Below are 17,548 nucleotides of genomic sequence, written 5' to 3' on the forward strand. Positions count from 1 at the left end.
TTGAAGAAATGTATAACAATGCTTGAGGTAAAGGAAGAGAGGAAACAAAGAGAATACTAATGACAGTTTTACTGAACTTCCTTTTCCTTTTTCTTTAATTAGTATAAGAGAAAAATAATTACTATAAAAGATAAGAAAGTGGTGTGGCATAGTGAATAAAGTCAGCCTCAAAGCCAAGAAGACTAGACTTCAAGTCCTGCTTCTGACACATATTATCCATCTGATCCTAGGAGAGTCATTTAAGCTCTCATTACTTTAGCAAAATTTCTGACTAAATTATAGAGAAGGTGTAGATTGTATTGATGTAAGGAGTTGCCGTCTCTAGGAGTTTCCTATATCAATGAAATCACAGGTCCAATTTTCTATTTATTACATAAGAGATGGCTCTATTTTTAATCTATTTTTCTATCTGTTTTTGTAGTTTTATTTTTTCTCCTCAAGGTTACATTGTAAGCTGTCATTTCTTACTGCTAACATTAAAATGATCTATAAAAGTTTTCTCCCCCCTTCCCCAATTTGCTACTTCCAATATGTTGGGGGTAAAGGAGATGAGATAACTAAGTATATAAGAATCAAGTGTAAATTATGGGTCAAAAAACTCTTAAGCAAGCCTTAAGCAAGGCTAAACAACTCTCCTTTAAGCAAAGTATGAATAAAATGCATCAATTTTGGCTTCATAAGCCTGTCACTCAGGCTGTCAAAAAGACACACAGATTGTCAAAAATTGGCCTTCTGAGAAGAGAAATATTACAGTGCAAGTATTCTAAACAAAAATTAAAGCAAAAAATTTTCTGATTAAATTCCAATTAACCATAATATCTACCATCACCACCACTACTATCACAATATAGCACAATTTAGCAGGGAAAATGCTAGACATGAAGTCAATAGAGACCTAGATTTGAATCTCACCTTTGAAACTTCTTCAAACCAGTTTCCTCATCTGGTAAATGGGGATAATAACTGCATGGTCTATCCCATGGGTTTATAATGATAATCATATCAAATAATGTACTTCAAATATACTTAAAAATGCAACAAATTTTAGCTATTACCATTCCAATTATTTATAAAGTTGCTTTAAAAAATAAAAATTAGCATGACCGAACATTATTCTGGAAAGAAAGGTCTCTACTTTAAAGTGCTGTTAAAATGGATATTTAATGTCTCTTTAAAAATTAAAACACATTTTAATACTGCCATAGTGACTATTTAAAATCTGGATGCCATCAACTCTGCAGGGGTTTCTTACCAATCATCAGCATGTTTAAATATTAAATCAAAAGATGATGTTTCAAATCCTAGATCTGACCCTGACTAGCTTAATGACAGCAGAAATAGGGAAATTTGGAAAAAGGGCTGACTTTGGGGAAATTAAACAATGATTATTATGTCAAGCCCAGAATATTATAAACTTCCTCAAAGAGATCCATGAATACTCAAGAGATCAGCTAAATAGTATATATAAGAAAAGCAATAAGAGATGCATACTTATTAGAGGTGTTGTAGAAATACAAACACATTAATATACCACTGATGAAGCTATGAATTCATTCAACCATTCTGTAAAATAGAGTGTTGCTGAGAAAGTAACTACTCTTTAATCAAGAAGCCCTACTGCTAAGTATATAATCCAAAGAGGTTTGGGGTTTTCTCAAGTCCCATACAACCAAAATATTTTTAAAAAATTTTCCATTGGTTGGAGAAAAGAAAATAAATAGTAGTGTTTGAATGCAATGGAATATTGCTGAACTATAAGAAATTATGAATATGATGAACACAGAGAAATATAGGAAGTTTTATAAAATAAAGAGAACCAAGAAAACAAAATATTCAACAATGTAAAAGGAAAAAAGACAAAGATAAACAAAACTAAATACTGTGAAATTGTAATAATAATGCTTGGCTCCAAAGAGGAGTTATGCATCTCTATCTCCTGAAAAATGAGGAATTATGGATGAGAAACATTGAATATAATGTCAGATTTTCTTAATGTTTTATTTGTTTTTTCCCCCTCTTTTTGTTATAAAGGATAGCTTTCTGAATAGAAAAAAGGAAAAAGTATAAAATTGATATTAAAACAAAAGATGTCAATAAAAAGAAAAATGTCAATTATTAAAATTAAGACCATGCTATGCAGTTGAAAGGCCAATCAATTGAATAATACATTGGGATAAGTGCTACAGGTGGACAATGAGTTTGATCCCAAATTGAAGAAAGAAAGCAGAATTCATTGTATTTAAACTGTCTGATGTTTTTAACAATATCAAGTTGATCCCTGTCACAAATGTCCATATCAACATGAATGTTCTTTCAGCAAAGAACAGTTTATGTACAAGAAGGAAAATGTATGATCAGAAAAAGAAAATGAACAGTTGATATGTCAATAGCAACTGATAATATATGGATAGCTTAGAGTGTTCCATTGATACAAATACAATGTAAAAAGATCCAGAAGAAAGTCTATAGCACACTGGATTGATATTCTATTAGGCCCTCCCGAGACAAAAATTGCATCATCTGAGGAAGGTTGTAATGAACACCAATGGAGAGAATACCCATTTTCATGAGATCATATATCCACTGAAATATTAACAAGATTATAGTAATGTAGTGTTGATAAACCCAAAGGCCCCAGCTTCTGGGATAAGAACAAACTTTCTGACAAAAATTGGAAAATATGGCAGAAACTAGGCATTGATCAACACCTAATACCAAGATAAGTTCAAAATGGGATCATGATTTAGACAAAGAGTGATACTATAAGCAAATTAGAACAAAGAATAGTATACTTCTCAGATCTGTGGAGAAGGAAGGAATTTATGGCCAATGAAGAATTAGAGTACATTATGAAATGCGAAGTGGATAATTTTGTTTATATTAAGTAATTAGAAGAAAACTGGGGGAAATTTTTTACATCTAAGGATTCCGATAAAAGTTTCATTTTTAAAATATATAGAGAATTGATTCAAATTTATAAGAATTCAAGCCATTGTCCAATTGATAAATGTCAGATGAAGAAAGTAAAACCATTTCTAGTCATATGAAAAAATGCTCTAAATAACTATTGATCAGAGAAATGCAAATTAAAACAACTCTGAGGTACCATTACACACTTCTCAGATTGGCTAAGATGACAGGAAAAGATGATAAATGTTGGAGGGCATGTGAGAAAACTGGGACACTAATACATTGTTGGTGAAGTGAACTTATTCAACTTTTCGGGTGAGCAATTTGGAACTATGACCAAAGGGCTGTCAAACCATGATACTCTTTCATCCAGCAGTGTCTCTATTGGGCCTTGTGTCCCAAAGATCATAAAAAGGGGGGAAAGATCCACATGTGTAAAAAATGTTTATAGCAGCCCTTTTTTTTTGCCAAGGAACTGGAAACTGAGTGGATGCCCATCAGTTGGAGAATAGCTTAATAAGCTACAGTATATGAATGTTATGGAATATTATTATTCTATAAGAAATGATCACAAGGATAATTTCAGAAAGTTTTAGAAAGACTTGCATGAACTGATGCTAAGTGAAGTGAGTAGAACCAAGAGAACATTGTACATAGCAACAAGAAGATTATGTGAAGATCAATTCTGATGGACATGGCTCTTTTCAACAAAGAGGTGATTCAGACAATTCCAATAAACTTGTGATGGAGAGAGCCTTCTGCACCCAGAGAGAGAGGAGTTGTGGGGACTGAAAGTGGATCACAACATAGTATCTTCATTTTTTATTGTTTTTTGCTTTTGTTTTATTTCTAATTTTTCTCCCTTTTTAATCTGATTTTTCTTGTGCAGCATAATAATTGTGGAAATATATAGAAGAATTGTACCATTAAATATATATGGGGGGGAAGAGAGAGAAAAAAATTGGAACATAAGATTTTGCAATGGTGAATGTTGAAAACTAACTTTGTATATGTTTTTTTTAATTAAGCTATTGTTTTAAAAAAAAGAGAAATATTAACAATAAAATAAACATACATTGTCTTCTTTTATCATCTCTGATAGATGTAAAAAGATCAGACCCACTAAGAGTAGTATTATTTCAAGAGTAGAGTTAGGATGGCTAATCATTTAATTAACCAGAGTTATTAATTCTCATGCCTTTCATAATTGTTCACTTTTACAATATTGATATTAAAGTGGAAGTTCTTCTGGATCTACTCGCTTCATTCTGCATCAGTTCATACAAGTCCATCCAGGTCTCTGAAATAGTCTCTCTTTTCATTTCATACAGCACAATAATATTCCATTACATTCATACACTACAATTTGTTCAACCATTTCACAATTGATAGGTACCCATTTAGTTTCCATTTCTTTGCTATCATAAAAAAGGAACAAAAAAAAGAAAGAGGAAATTATACATACAATATTGTCATTTCCTTTTCCTTTGATCACTTTGGGATATAGGCCAGGCTATAATATCCTTTTGTCAATGAGAATACTATTTTTAATAACTTTGGGGATTTAATTCCAAATTTAAACATCCTTTTTCACCTTAATTTCCAGTTTAGCTTTTCTTCTCATAAAAGCATTAAGGAAAATACCGTGAAGGTGACTCATTCGAAGAAAAGTTATAAAATCATTTTAACTCCAGAGCTTCTCAGTGCTTTTCATTTAGAGTACTATTGGTCTGTCTCATACCTACCCCTATCCACTTGTGTCTGTCACTAATGTTAATATAATACACTTGTGGGAAGGAAAAACTCAATCTAAATAAGTATAAACTCATTAATGACTTCTGAGATCTTTCAATGTGTTTAAAATTATATTTTAGACCTCATACAGCATTTTCTTAGCTACATGTTTGCAATAAATTATTGGCAAAGAGAAATGCTTTTAAAACCATTTCTTTTTTTTAAATGCACATTATTTGTTGGGCTACTCCAATGACATGCCATCAGCTGGAATTCTTGAAGACTTCCATAACTTCCCCAAATTTAGTGACATCTTCAGTCCTTTGATGAAAATACTAAAACCAAATGATGTAAAGGGAAAGAAATTACACACACACACTTGAAAAAAAGATGGAATTTATTACAGCAGGGAGAATTTGAACATAACCTAAAAAGGAAGTCAGTCCTTTGTGCTAGAAGGAGAGTCCCCATCTGATTTTGATGTAGCTATTTTTCCATATCAAAACATTTCTACATCACAAAGGTTTATTCAAAATTGAAGAGAAAGATGAGAAGATGAGTTAAGGAAAAAGAAAAAATAAAGAGGAAAGAGCAGGAAGAAGCAGAAAGCATTATAGAATGCATAGAGTAACGAGTACTTAAGAGTCAGAAGACCTAGGTTCGAGGCTGTCCTGCATCAAGTCAACATTTAAGAGCTCACTGTATGAGATACCCAATATGCTTCACTGCCCATAACCAGTTAAATCACTTAATTCCTCTGATCTTCCATAGAATCACCTATAAAATATAAAAACTGACCATTTTCTACCTAACCTATGAGGTTGAGTGGGGATCAAGGAAAATAGTATTTTAAAAGTAATTTTTTAATGCAAAAGTGATTTTCAAATATAAGATAAACACTTTGAAAATTGGGGTTGTCAATACTTAGCAATGTGCCTCATTTATTTTGGTTTGGGGTTTATTTCTTTGTTTTTTCTATAATGTCCTTATGGTAACAAGCTCCCAGTGAGGACCTAATTCCTTCTATCAATTCAGGTTAGCACCTTCTCTGCAACTGAAAGTCATGGAGAATTGCCTTTGGTACCGGGGGTGACTTGCCAGGGATTACACAGTCAGCAGGTTTCAGAAACTAAACTTGAATCCCTTCCCGATCTTCCTAACTCCAAAGTCAGCTCTATAATCTATATTTAGATGTTGCTCCTTCTCATGTCTAGCACAGAGAAGGTATGTAATAAATGTTTTATTTAACTGTAAATGAATAAAACAACACTCCACCAGGGAGATCAGACAAAATAAACAGAGGCTTTATGAATGTACCTTATTAACATAGTAATGTAAATGTTGCTTTTATTGTTTCAAGGAAATTATTCCATCCCAAATAACTCCCCAGAACATCTAATATTCAACATCATGTCTCAAATAGAAAAAAAAAAAACTGCTTAGAAAGACAAAATGACTCATGTTGCATTTTATAGTTCATTTCCTCTGTGCTCAGGGCAAAAAATGAAAAAGAAAATCAAGTCAATAAGCATTTCTTAAGCGCTAATTTTGTGCCTTACACTGTGATAAATGCAAAGAAGAACAAGAGAAAAGACAGTCCCAGTTTTTAAGGACCTCTCACTCCAATGGGAGAGGAAAATTTGCAAGCAACTATGTGCAAACAAGCAATATATAGGATAAAATGGAAATAATCAATGGAGAAGAGACACAATCATTAAGGGAGATCAGGAAAGGCTTCTTGAATAAGGTGGGATTGCAGCCGAAACTTCAAGGAAACCAAAGAAGCCAGAAGACAGAATATTCTGGCCCAGAATGAGCAGCTGCAAACCATCAAGACAAGATTAGTTATTTTTTAATTATGAAGAAGTCATTCATTTACTCAGCAACATTAAGATGTAAGCATAAAAGAGTGGGCTCAGTATCAAGGAAAATCACAGTTAAAATATAATGTCTGTCTTCATGGAACATACAATCGAGGAAAGAGATAAGACACTAATACAGATAACAATATTACATGTTCACACTCTAGAGAGGAGCAAGTATACCATGAAATCCCAGGAGGGATGGTTGTTACCAATTAGGATTCAGTGTTATTAATACCATCCTAGGCGAGGTGACACTTCAATTGAGCTTTGAAGACCAGGGATTCCATAAAAGAAGAGACTTTGACTTTCTATAAAATGAAGCAATTGAACTAGTTCCCTTCTAACTTAAAACTCTATAATCTTACAACTGAGAATTTTCTGATCTTGTATCATCTTGGAGAGAAGAAAGAACTATAAGCTTTTTCCACTTTCCCACATTCCTCTGATGATCTATTCTACTAAAGAGTACCATACCAATCCTATATTTTGCTTCCTATTACTTAAACCACTAATTTGACAGTTTCCAATACTTTCGGCCATCTCTACAACCAAAAACATGAAACGCAGCCCATATTTTGCCTTAGCAATCCAAGAGTGCCCTCTGCTGGTAAAGGGCAAGTCCCATGCACAAATACCCCATGCCCAACACTGTCCAAACAAGGTCCATATCATAGGATCATAGGACTATCGATCTAGCAGGATCTAGAAGATGACTTTCTTAGAAATCATCTAATTTAACCTCTCATGAAACTGAGACCCAGAAAGATTCTGACTCTCTTGGGGTTAAAGTTAGTTAGTTAGAAGCATAGTTAAATTTGATCCGAGGTTCTCAGATTCCAAATACAGTATTCTGACCCTATCACCATACTACCATTACATTCCCGTGCCCACCGTAATAATATCATGAAACTCTGCTGAAATATTGTTCAGCCATTCTGCCCATTTTACATCATTGCCCCTAAGGAAATAACTTTATGAATTAGTTAAGTAAAAGCACATGATTAAAAGGAGACAGTTAAGTGACATGTGTCCATACAGGCTTTCCATGCATCACAGGAAATTACTCATTTTTCACTTGTTCTTTTCCCAATAATTATTCCCACAAAATTATGTAACTTTTAAGTTAGACGGGATTGAGAGATGATCTCATCACTTCCTTTACTTTATAGATGAGAAATTGAGGCTAGTCAGAAGTACAAAAAAGTTTAGTAGACTAAACTTTATATTTCCCTCAATACTGAGCAATATGCTCTATACATTAGCAGTGCTTAATTTTTAGTAAGTCAATGATTTGAACCCAGGATCAAATAATATAACTGATACTTATGTCTTAATTAACTAGCTTTGTGACCCTTTTCATATCACTTAACTCATTTTGTTCACAAAGAGAAAGAAGTAGAGAAGGAAGGAGCTTCTTGACCTCCAAAAAATAATGCTATAAAACTACAGTGGCCATCAAACAAGAGGCCACATGAAGGACAAGGGTACATCAAAAGAGACAACCAGCAGTGGTCAGTGGCTCTTTGCAGAGTGATACTTGTTGACTTGACAGGCATAATAGAGAGGTTTATATGTTTCCATGGCATACCTTCAGGGTGTAACAAAGAATCTCTCAAGACCAATCAAACCCAATGATTATTGTCCCCTGTTGACAAGTCATATGGACAAAAATGATATCATCATAATTAATATAGAGAGAATTTCTTTGGATTGGACACACAAGATCATCAGGATACATATGGTATTTTCATCACTGCTCCCCGTCAAAGACGGGAGATTCAGCATAGAAAAGAAAGACCATTTACTGAATCAGATTTGGCTTTCCATAGAGCTGAGAATGTGATATGAGTGACAGCAAGTGGGTCAGGAATAAAGGGCACTAAGCAAGATCTAGTAAAAATGCAATTGTCTGGAGTCCTTCATATGCAAACAAAAGGATTTTCGATCAAAAAGGAAGGAGGGAGGGGAATATCTATTAACTGGATGAGATGCAACAGATGGTAGCTATAATAAAAAGGAAAGAATAGCAAGGCAGGAGCCCAGAACCTCACAGGAGAGGAGGAATCAGCGATGTAATCATAGCTTCAGAGATCTTGAGGTAAAATATAAAATGTATTGGCAACAAGAAAGATAAGCTAAGATATCCTAGCAGGAGGTAGATTTGACACTGAGAAATTAGTAGGACAGGAGATATAATTGGAACATAGTTCGTAAAGGAGATGATTTTATTCGAAAGGAAAAACAAAATCAGGAAAAGGCAGAGGAGAGGGTAGTGAGCTCTGTACTACATCGAAAGGGAGGAGTTCTGTATTACATCATAAGGGAGGAAATCCAGGAACCTAAGAGAAGGAAACATAGTTGGATAGCATTTGGGTAAAGATCAACAGGGTCAAAGATAAACAATCCTGTCATCAGAATAGTCTACAGGTCCCAGAGAAAGAAATGAGAACTATAGGGATGAGTTTAAGAAACAAATTAGAGGCCAATTTATGAAGAATTTGTGCTCTAAAAATTCACTTGTAAATTACTCAGCTGGGAAATCTGAACAAATTTTCCTTGAAATAAATAGATTCCCATGCTAGATAATAAAGAACCATTTAATTTAATCTATAATTAATTGAATCCATTATGTAGCTAAATTTTTTTCCATCAATAGCATCTCCAAACCCTGAATAGGAACCTTAAGAATTCAAGGTATCAAATTCCACACAAAACCCTTTGGGTTATTTCTAAAGGAAGCAAAGTCAGACCCATCATTGTTGAAAGGCTGTTTCAATTGAAACATCTTCCTCCCCTTAAACATATATACATGTGCGTGCACGCACACATTCTCAACTCATCTTGTATCCATGATCACATCTGCTTCTCCATAGTCCCAGTTTTTATTTTCTCCCTACATGTTGATTAGGGGTTTGAACTTAGACTGGAGGTTCATAATTATTCTTACTAATCTAACTTCCTCTTTCCCTGCCTTGCGCTAAGATGCTCCCAAGGTTGTGACCTTGGCATTTTCCCACCAGACTTCCTTCTATTCTGATTTCATCTAACTATAAATATCTCCCTACTTGGTAGATAGTGAGTGGTGCAAGATACCCCATTAGCAGCCCCCCCTCAATACATCATTCTCTTCCCATTCTCTGCTACCCTTTAGTGATATATTACCTATATCAAATAATCAATCAATGGTAACCAAATGTGGCACTGGTCACACAGTTATTTAGCATCAAGCTCTAAGAGTCTCCAATGACTCAAAAGCATGAGATGAGTCCTGGATTAAGAGAAAGCACAAGGATTCTGAGTGCTAACTCTAGCAGAGGTGGGACCTCTTTTAATCACAGAATATTCAATTGTTTAACACAAATGCCATATATAATGCTGCTTTGTTGGCACCATTATTAAATAAAATGAAATGCCAACTAAAATGAAAATTCCAAAGAAATAAGTCCAAACATTCTCTGGAAATTTATGAGCACTTAAAGGAGTTGTCTGTTCCATTACACTCTCTATGACTGCAATTCAAATAATTAAGAATCACTTTAGATGAATCTTCTGAGGATCTCTACTCTGAATAAAGCTCATTCTGGAGTTGGAAATAACTACAGTACTACCAAATATGATGCTGTATATCATCATGACAAGTTTGTTCGCAAAGGGAAACATGGATAAGTACGATTACCTTCTCATTTATCATAAAATATATAAAAAACAATTTTAATGATTTGGTTATTTAGGCAATTAATAATTAAGCAAAGTGATTTGATAAACATTTAAAAAATGAATCCCAGGAAGATTCTAGATAATACAATAAAATTTCATTTGGTATTAACTATCCTGGAAACCTGTATTTTCAAAGTTGGACTTTGGATAGTTTCCTTTTGTAATAATTTATCTAAAAGAGAAGAAGAAAAAAGCACCAGAGATTTGTTATCAAAATACATCACCTATTGTGTTTGAATACTGCTATCTCTTTGGAGTATTAATCCCAGCACTGAATTAAATATTCTAGGCTATCTCTTGGGAAAAGATTGACTTAATATTCCAAAGATATAACAGTACTCAATCCTTCATCCCTGCCTCTTAGGATCTCTAGTTTTCTCCAAGACAGCTCAAATTCCATCTACCGGAAGAGACCTTTCCTAGTCTCTTTTATTGAGCTGCTAGAGCCTTCCCCTCTGACATTGTTTTCTAACTACTTCATAAGTATCTTTTAAGCAGAGAATTATTTTTAAACTTATCTCCCTTATTAAAATGGATTCCTTGAGAGCAAGGATTGATTTTTCTTTCTTTTTAAGATGTCCACACTAATTGCTTAATAAATACTTTCTGATTGACTCTGGACAAATGATTTAACCATTCTGAGTGCCAAGCAATTCTCTAATATTTATCTGCTAAGTTATAGACAGGATATGATCACAAATTCTTGACATACAGATGTGCTCACCATATTTATTAGCTACTAAAACATGTGCCTATTCAACTGGTACAAGAATAAGTATTTAAATTCAATTTAATTTTTTAAACCATGATTCAAGGGGCAGGGTCACATAACACTTGGAATTAGGAAACTCAAATGCAAATCCTAATTCTTCCACTTTGTTTGAAGCAGCTCTTTTTGTGATGGCAAGGAATTGGGAAATGAGGAGATGTCCATCAGTTGGAAAATGGCTGAATAAATCATGGTGTATAAAAGAAATAAAAATCCTCTGAAGCCACAGAGATGAGAATAATTTTATAATTTGATGCTGGTGTTACTGGGAGAGGAGGAAGGGTATTTGGTGGTTGGGATGGAACTGAAGTTTTGCATACTTTCATTTAATATGATTATAGGTCACACATATTTCTATAACAAAAATGAACAAGCTGATTTTAGAAAGGCCTGGAAAGATTTACGTGAAATGATCTGAGTGAAACAAGCAGAACCAGAAAAACATTGTACATAGGAACAGCAAGATTGTGCATTCATCCAATATGAAACATTTGTTTCTTCTTAGCAGTTCAATGATCCAAGGCAATCCCCAAAAAAAAAAAAATGGAATAGACACAACATCTGTATCCAGAGAGAATCGTGGAGACTGGATGTAAATCTATACATGCTATATTCTTTTTTTTCCTTTTTCTTCTGTTCTTTTCCTCTTATGGTTTTCCCTTTTGTTCTGATTTTCTCTCCCATCATGATTCATAAAGAAATGTATTTTTAAAATTAATGTACATATATAACAAAAAAAAACAATAAAAAGAGGGGGAAAAAATCTGGCCACAAGAATAGAAACAATATTGTATCTCTTTTCTCCCCTCCCCCATTAGATTGTGAGCTCCTTGAAAGTAAGGACTGCCTTTTCGTCTTTCTTCTTATTTCCTGCATGAAGCACGGTGCTGACAACATTGCAGGTACTTAATAAACACCTGTTGACTTGACTTATTGATTTGCATGGGGACAGAGTGCTGAGCTTGGAATCAGAAAAACTAATCCCCAAGATCAAAATTGACCTCAGACATTTAACTGTGTGACACCGGGTAAGTCACTTAATTCTGTTTACCTTAGCTTCCTGATCTGTAAAATGAGCTAGAGAAAAATGGTAAATCACTCCAATATCTCTGACAAGAAAACCCTAAATGAGATGACAAAGAGTAGGACACAATCAAAATAAAAACTTTGATAAAATTATAGTTTTATTCTTTTAAAAAAAATTACAGGGATTTGTTTAGCTATGAAGTAGCTTATATATCATCAACAATCTTAGAAAAAGTAGTATCTAGCAGATTCTGTAAAAGCTCAGTCCTATCCTGAATATATAAACTCAAATATTCAAGTCCTGATAATCAGAAGAGAATATATCAAAGTTATTTTTACCTTAGTATGCAAACTATATAAAATTCGTGTTTTTATAACCACAAAAGAACTAGAAGAAAACTTCCCCTAGTTCTTCAAAAAAAAATGCATATTCAATAAAACTGTGACAATGATCATTACTTTATTTAGATGTTTGAATCTGAAAAATTAGTAGCTTATCCTGGTTATAATTTTGTTGTTCAAAGTCTAGGTTCACCAAAGGCATTTTGAAGTGAGTCAAAGAGGATGGTATAGTTTCCATTCAACTATGCTTTTTTAAAATTAACTTGTTAAAGTAAGTATAAAGTAAGATATATATATATATATCATTTACTAGTCACTATATTTACAATAATAATAGACCATTAGGTTAAGATACTGTATAAAGAGTTATAAACACCTAGAAACAATCAGGTATCTTTTTCCACTAGTCCAATACAGCAATAAATTCCCTTCTTTTTTCCTCCAAAGCTTTCAAAAGAAAACTCTTTTGAAACAAGAAGATTCCTTCTGACTTATTTACTTAAATAAACTTCCTTTATACCTTTCCTTTCTAGATCAATTAAAACTTGAAACAAGAGCCATTTCACTGCCTTAGCATCTCTTACCCATGTAGGGATGCCTCAGGATTTTCATCCAATTATCCAGCTAGTCTCTATCACTTGGAAGGAAAATTTACTGTTCAACCCAAAATGCTTTAGCAGAAAATAGAAGAAAGAGAAACTTCAAACCATATATGTCCCATCTCTACCTTGTCCATCTTGTTGTGGTAAGGGGGAATTACTTTGCCTTTTCTCCTCCTGAATAACTTCCTCCTAGTTTTTGCCCTTCTTTCTGAGCAAAAATTTACATCTACATACTTAGTTCCTTTTATTAACCAAAATGCTTAGGATTAGATTATTCTAGACCAAATATATTTTTAAAGCTCCAAAAATAACTTGGTTCTTTAAAGAATACATATCTCCCTTTCTGAAATTTTTTTATATTTATAAAGCTTCTTATTTTCAAACTATATGCATAGATAGTTTTCAGCATTCACTTTTTAAATATTTTTCAACAGAACACAAGTTATGAAATATCCTGGAATTTCCAAGATTTCTCATGATATACATAGATAAACAGTTCAATTAATGGAAAGTCAATATACTCATTATGTAGCCTCACCTAATAAGTTTCAGTAAGATTATCCTGGAGTAACTCAGTAAGGTCCAGATCTCTGGGGCAGAATTCTAGGAGGGATAGCCCCAGAAAAACAATCATGAAGAGTTTCATAATTACAAATATGAAACCAAGGCCCAATGTGTTCAACCACTACAAGAACTTACATGATAAATTCAGTCAAGTTGCACCAATTCTTTGTATCTACTTTCTTCATCATGTCTTCAAATGCTTTGCCACATGCAGGCAACCTTTCCAGCATAAGTGTTTCATTGCAACCACTTGTTCTTTGACAAGTACCTGGAAAAAAGTAAATACCAATATGAATTCCTAGATTAGAATAGCAAAATATTAAACCATCCCATAGAGCTCAGGTAATCCCATCACTTTGATATGTTCAGTACCTAAAATTCTACACGCACACACACACACACACACACACACACACACACACCAGTGAATGTAAGGTTGCAGACATTCAAAGTGATTTTACGGAAACAAACAAATCAGTATTTTGCAATCCCAGAACACTACCTGAAAAATGCTGTATTTGGAAAGATTGTGCCTCTTTTACAGAACAAAAAATAAAGAAATAAATATTGATAAATTCATCTAATGATAACAGTAATAATAATAATAGTATTTATATTTGAGGTTTGCAAAGTGCTTTATATATGTTATTGTATTTGATCCTAACAACTTTGTTAAATAGGTATTATTATTATCCTCCTATTAGAGATTAAGGAACTGAGAAACTGAAGCTGCACAAAGTCACATAGCCTAAGTGTCTAAAGCAGGATTTGAATTCAAGTCTTTCCAGTTCCAAGTCCAGTGTGCACAATGACCCTGTAAGGTAGGTGTTCTTAAAATACACATTTTTATAGATGAGGAGAACTGAGGCCAATAGAGACGAGGTGACTTTTCCAGGCTTGCCAAGCTAAGAACGCAGGTCTTCCAGATCCCAAGTTTAGCCCACTTTGTACTGCATCACTATTTCGAATTAAATTGGTAAGAAGTGAAGTAATTAAATCTGAGTGTGTAGATTCATTAACTGTCCAGTTGCATAACAAGTTGAATTCAAGGCCCCCCAGTAATTACAAGGACTGAATAATAAGATAACTTTTTTATAGTTAACAATGAGGAACATATTAGGTGCCATAACTTTGAGCAATAGGAGCATTTCTTTCTGATTGGACAGAACATGACAAAACCAAAGGGTACTAACTACACATTATAAAGAGCATTTTGTGGTATTTTCCTGACGATCATATGAACCAAATTTTTACAGGAATATAGACATTAAAGTCACAAAATAAATGCTGTTCACCAAATGGAGTTAGTTTGGTTTTTCATTACCCTCCCCCCATGGATCACTTATTTAAACACTTACTAATTTAAAAGGGAAGATTTATATGTCTTCAAGCTTGATGGTGAAGTACATAGAGTGCCTGGCCTGGAGTTGGGAAGACATCTTTCTGAATTCAAATCAGGCCTCAGATACTTACTAGTTATATAGCCCTAGACAGATCACTTACCCCTGTTTGCTTCAGTTTTCTCATCTGTAATATGAGCTGGAGAAGAAAATGACAAACTACTACATACTGAAGTGACTCAACAACAAGAAAGTAACCAAGAATCAGCAAATACCACAGAACAAAAGACTGAAATAATACAATAACGAACAGGTTTTTAACCAGGTTACAAGGAGACTTGAAGTTATTTCAGGGTCCTTGTACCTGGTAACCTAATGTCCATTTAATCAGCACATTTCATCTTGAGTCCCAGACATCCCAGATATCCCATTTGTCTCCCAGAAACTTCTTCCCTTAAACATTTAGGATTTGGTCTCATTCTCAGGGCAGCATTCTGAAGGAGGTTCCTCCTAATAGATTCGCTCCTCTGGCTCCAAAACACTTGAAGAGATTCCTAGGTAATTCTGCTAAAATCTGCAACCTGAACTAGTTATTAGAAAAGTAAACCTAGTATAACCTCTTTCTCTAACCATTTCTTGTGGTGAAAACCAGTTTGAATATTATGGTTCTGAAACAACTGGAAAGCAATTATACAGATATATATAGAGAGACATACACATACATCTCAATGGGGTATGTGTGTGTGCTTTTTGTATATATGTATATATGTGTGTGTATATTTGTGTGTATACACACACATATGTAAATTGATCCTGTTGCTTTCAGATATAAATTGTAAATTCTTCTCTATGAGAATATTATCCTTATCATCCTAAAAGTATGAGTTATCTTATACATGAATAATTAGTTGATTGAAATGGTAAGATTGTTACTACAACAGGGATGCAAATATAAAGAGTTGTTTCTGTATTAGTCTTTTCATTAATAAATTAGTATTGCACAAAACTTCCACTATTTACCTATTCTGTTTACAAAAATTTTCTATGAAAGGGAAAAGGAGGGACATAATTATGTTGATTTCAAGATTGTAACAACAAAGTCAATTGTTATAACATAATAATTACATATATTGATTATGTATAATATAATTACCTATATAATAATAATAATAATAATAAACCATAATGAATGAAAATTCCCTTAGTTCTGCTTGCTTCCAAGCATAGTTAGTCACACAACATAGCTCTGCATTTTTCACAAGGAATCAAAATCCAGGTTCAGAATTTAACCAGGTAAGAAATTTTCCTATTCAAAAAATGAAAATAGAATAATAGGGAAACTGAGTCAAAAGGCGCTAACCTTTGCTATACAAAGTTGTTCCCTGAACTTTTCCCAAGGATTGTAGAAATTCTCAGATTTCACGGCACATGGCATTCCCTTGAATAGTGGACAATCTGGATAATCCAGACAATCATACATGAAATAAAAACAACAAAACAAATCTTATCTTAAATAGAAAATTTTCATTAATCACAGTTTAGGATTAGAATATTATAATTTTCTCAGATGTGCAGTAACAAATAATATAACTTTGCTACTCTTTCTCTCCACAATAAATTGTTATTCTTGTTATTTAATTAAAAGCAAAATATCTCATTAAATATTTAACCATTTTCAAACATTTTTACCACGTACTTTTAATAGGTCAATTAATAATCTAACAGAATGCAAATTAAAAGAGAAAATGTAATATACTATTGTATCTAGAATGCTACGAGAAAAGCAGCTTCATGCCTAATCTAATAGTGAATTCACTAAATTTTATAATTCAAAGAAAATAACACATGATAGCATGTATTTAAAACATGAAACAAAACACTCTGTTGGCCTTAATTTGATTTAATGAATTTCTAAATTATTCTACATAGAAAAATCAGTGCCTACATACTATATTGATTGCACTCAAGACCATTATGATGTATTCAAAAGTATATTTACTAACATTTTTATAGTGTTTTCATGTATCAGACACTGCACTAAGCATTTAACAACCACTTGATCATCCCAACTGCCATGGGAAATAAATGTTATTATCCTTCTACAGATTAGGAAATTGGGATAAACAAAGATGAACTTCTTCAAGTTCAAGAGCCAAAAAATTTGAGACCAAACCTGAATTTGGGCTTCCTGATACATGTACTCAAATGTATTTGGCATTTAATGCTGATTTACCATAATTACCCTAATAAAATAATACATCTCACCATAAATGAGACCATATAATTTAAGGAAAAAATTCAACCAAATCAAATTTGGGTTTATAATTTCAAATGGTAATATTTTACCAGCTACTTCTACCTAGCCTACTGCCAAAAATTTTAAAGTTAGTCTTATATTTTCACCCCTTTTTAATTTATGAATGTATATTCCCTACTTAAGGACTAAAACAGAACCTTCTAATGATCCTTCCAAGGCAGAATTTAGTTTTCTATCCTTAAATAATTCAACACTGCAATTATATTTCCATATTTTCCATATCACAAGGAATAATCAAGTAGTTTCTCATATCCTTCTTATCACAATGAGATCAAAAGCCTTCCTCAAACCTTCCTTTCCAAAACTTCAAAATACTTCATATTTAAATGTTCTATTCATACTTTCAATGCAGACAACTTCCT

The 17,548-nt window shown here is 33.2% G+C and overlaps 1 protein-coding gene across 1 annotated transcript in view; it reads right to left on the minus strand.

Moving 5' to 3' along the window:
• Window positions 1–17,548, minus strand: part of RAMP3 (receptor activity modifying protein 3) — a 58,696-nt gene that overhangs the window by 10,713 nt on the left and 30,435 nt on the right. The window contains exon 2 of the mRNA XM_012543741.2: window positions 13,665–13,797. Within this exon, the coding sequence (XP_012399195.1) occupies window positions 13,665–13,797 (133 nt within the window). The remainder of the gene's footprint in view (window positions 1–13,664; window positions 13,798–17,548) is intronic.

This window comes from Sarcophilus harrisii, chromosome 1 (assembly GCF_902635505.1).
Source record: "Sarcophilus harrisii chromosome 1, mSarHar1.11, whole genome shotgun sequence".
NCBI classification, from domain to species: domain Eukaryota; kingdom Metazoa; phylum Chordata; class Mammalia; order Dasyuromorphia; family Dasyuridae; genus Sarcophilus; species Sarcophilus harrisii.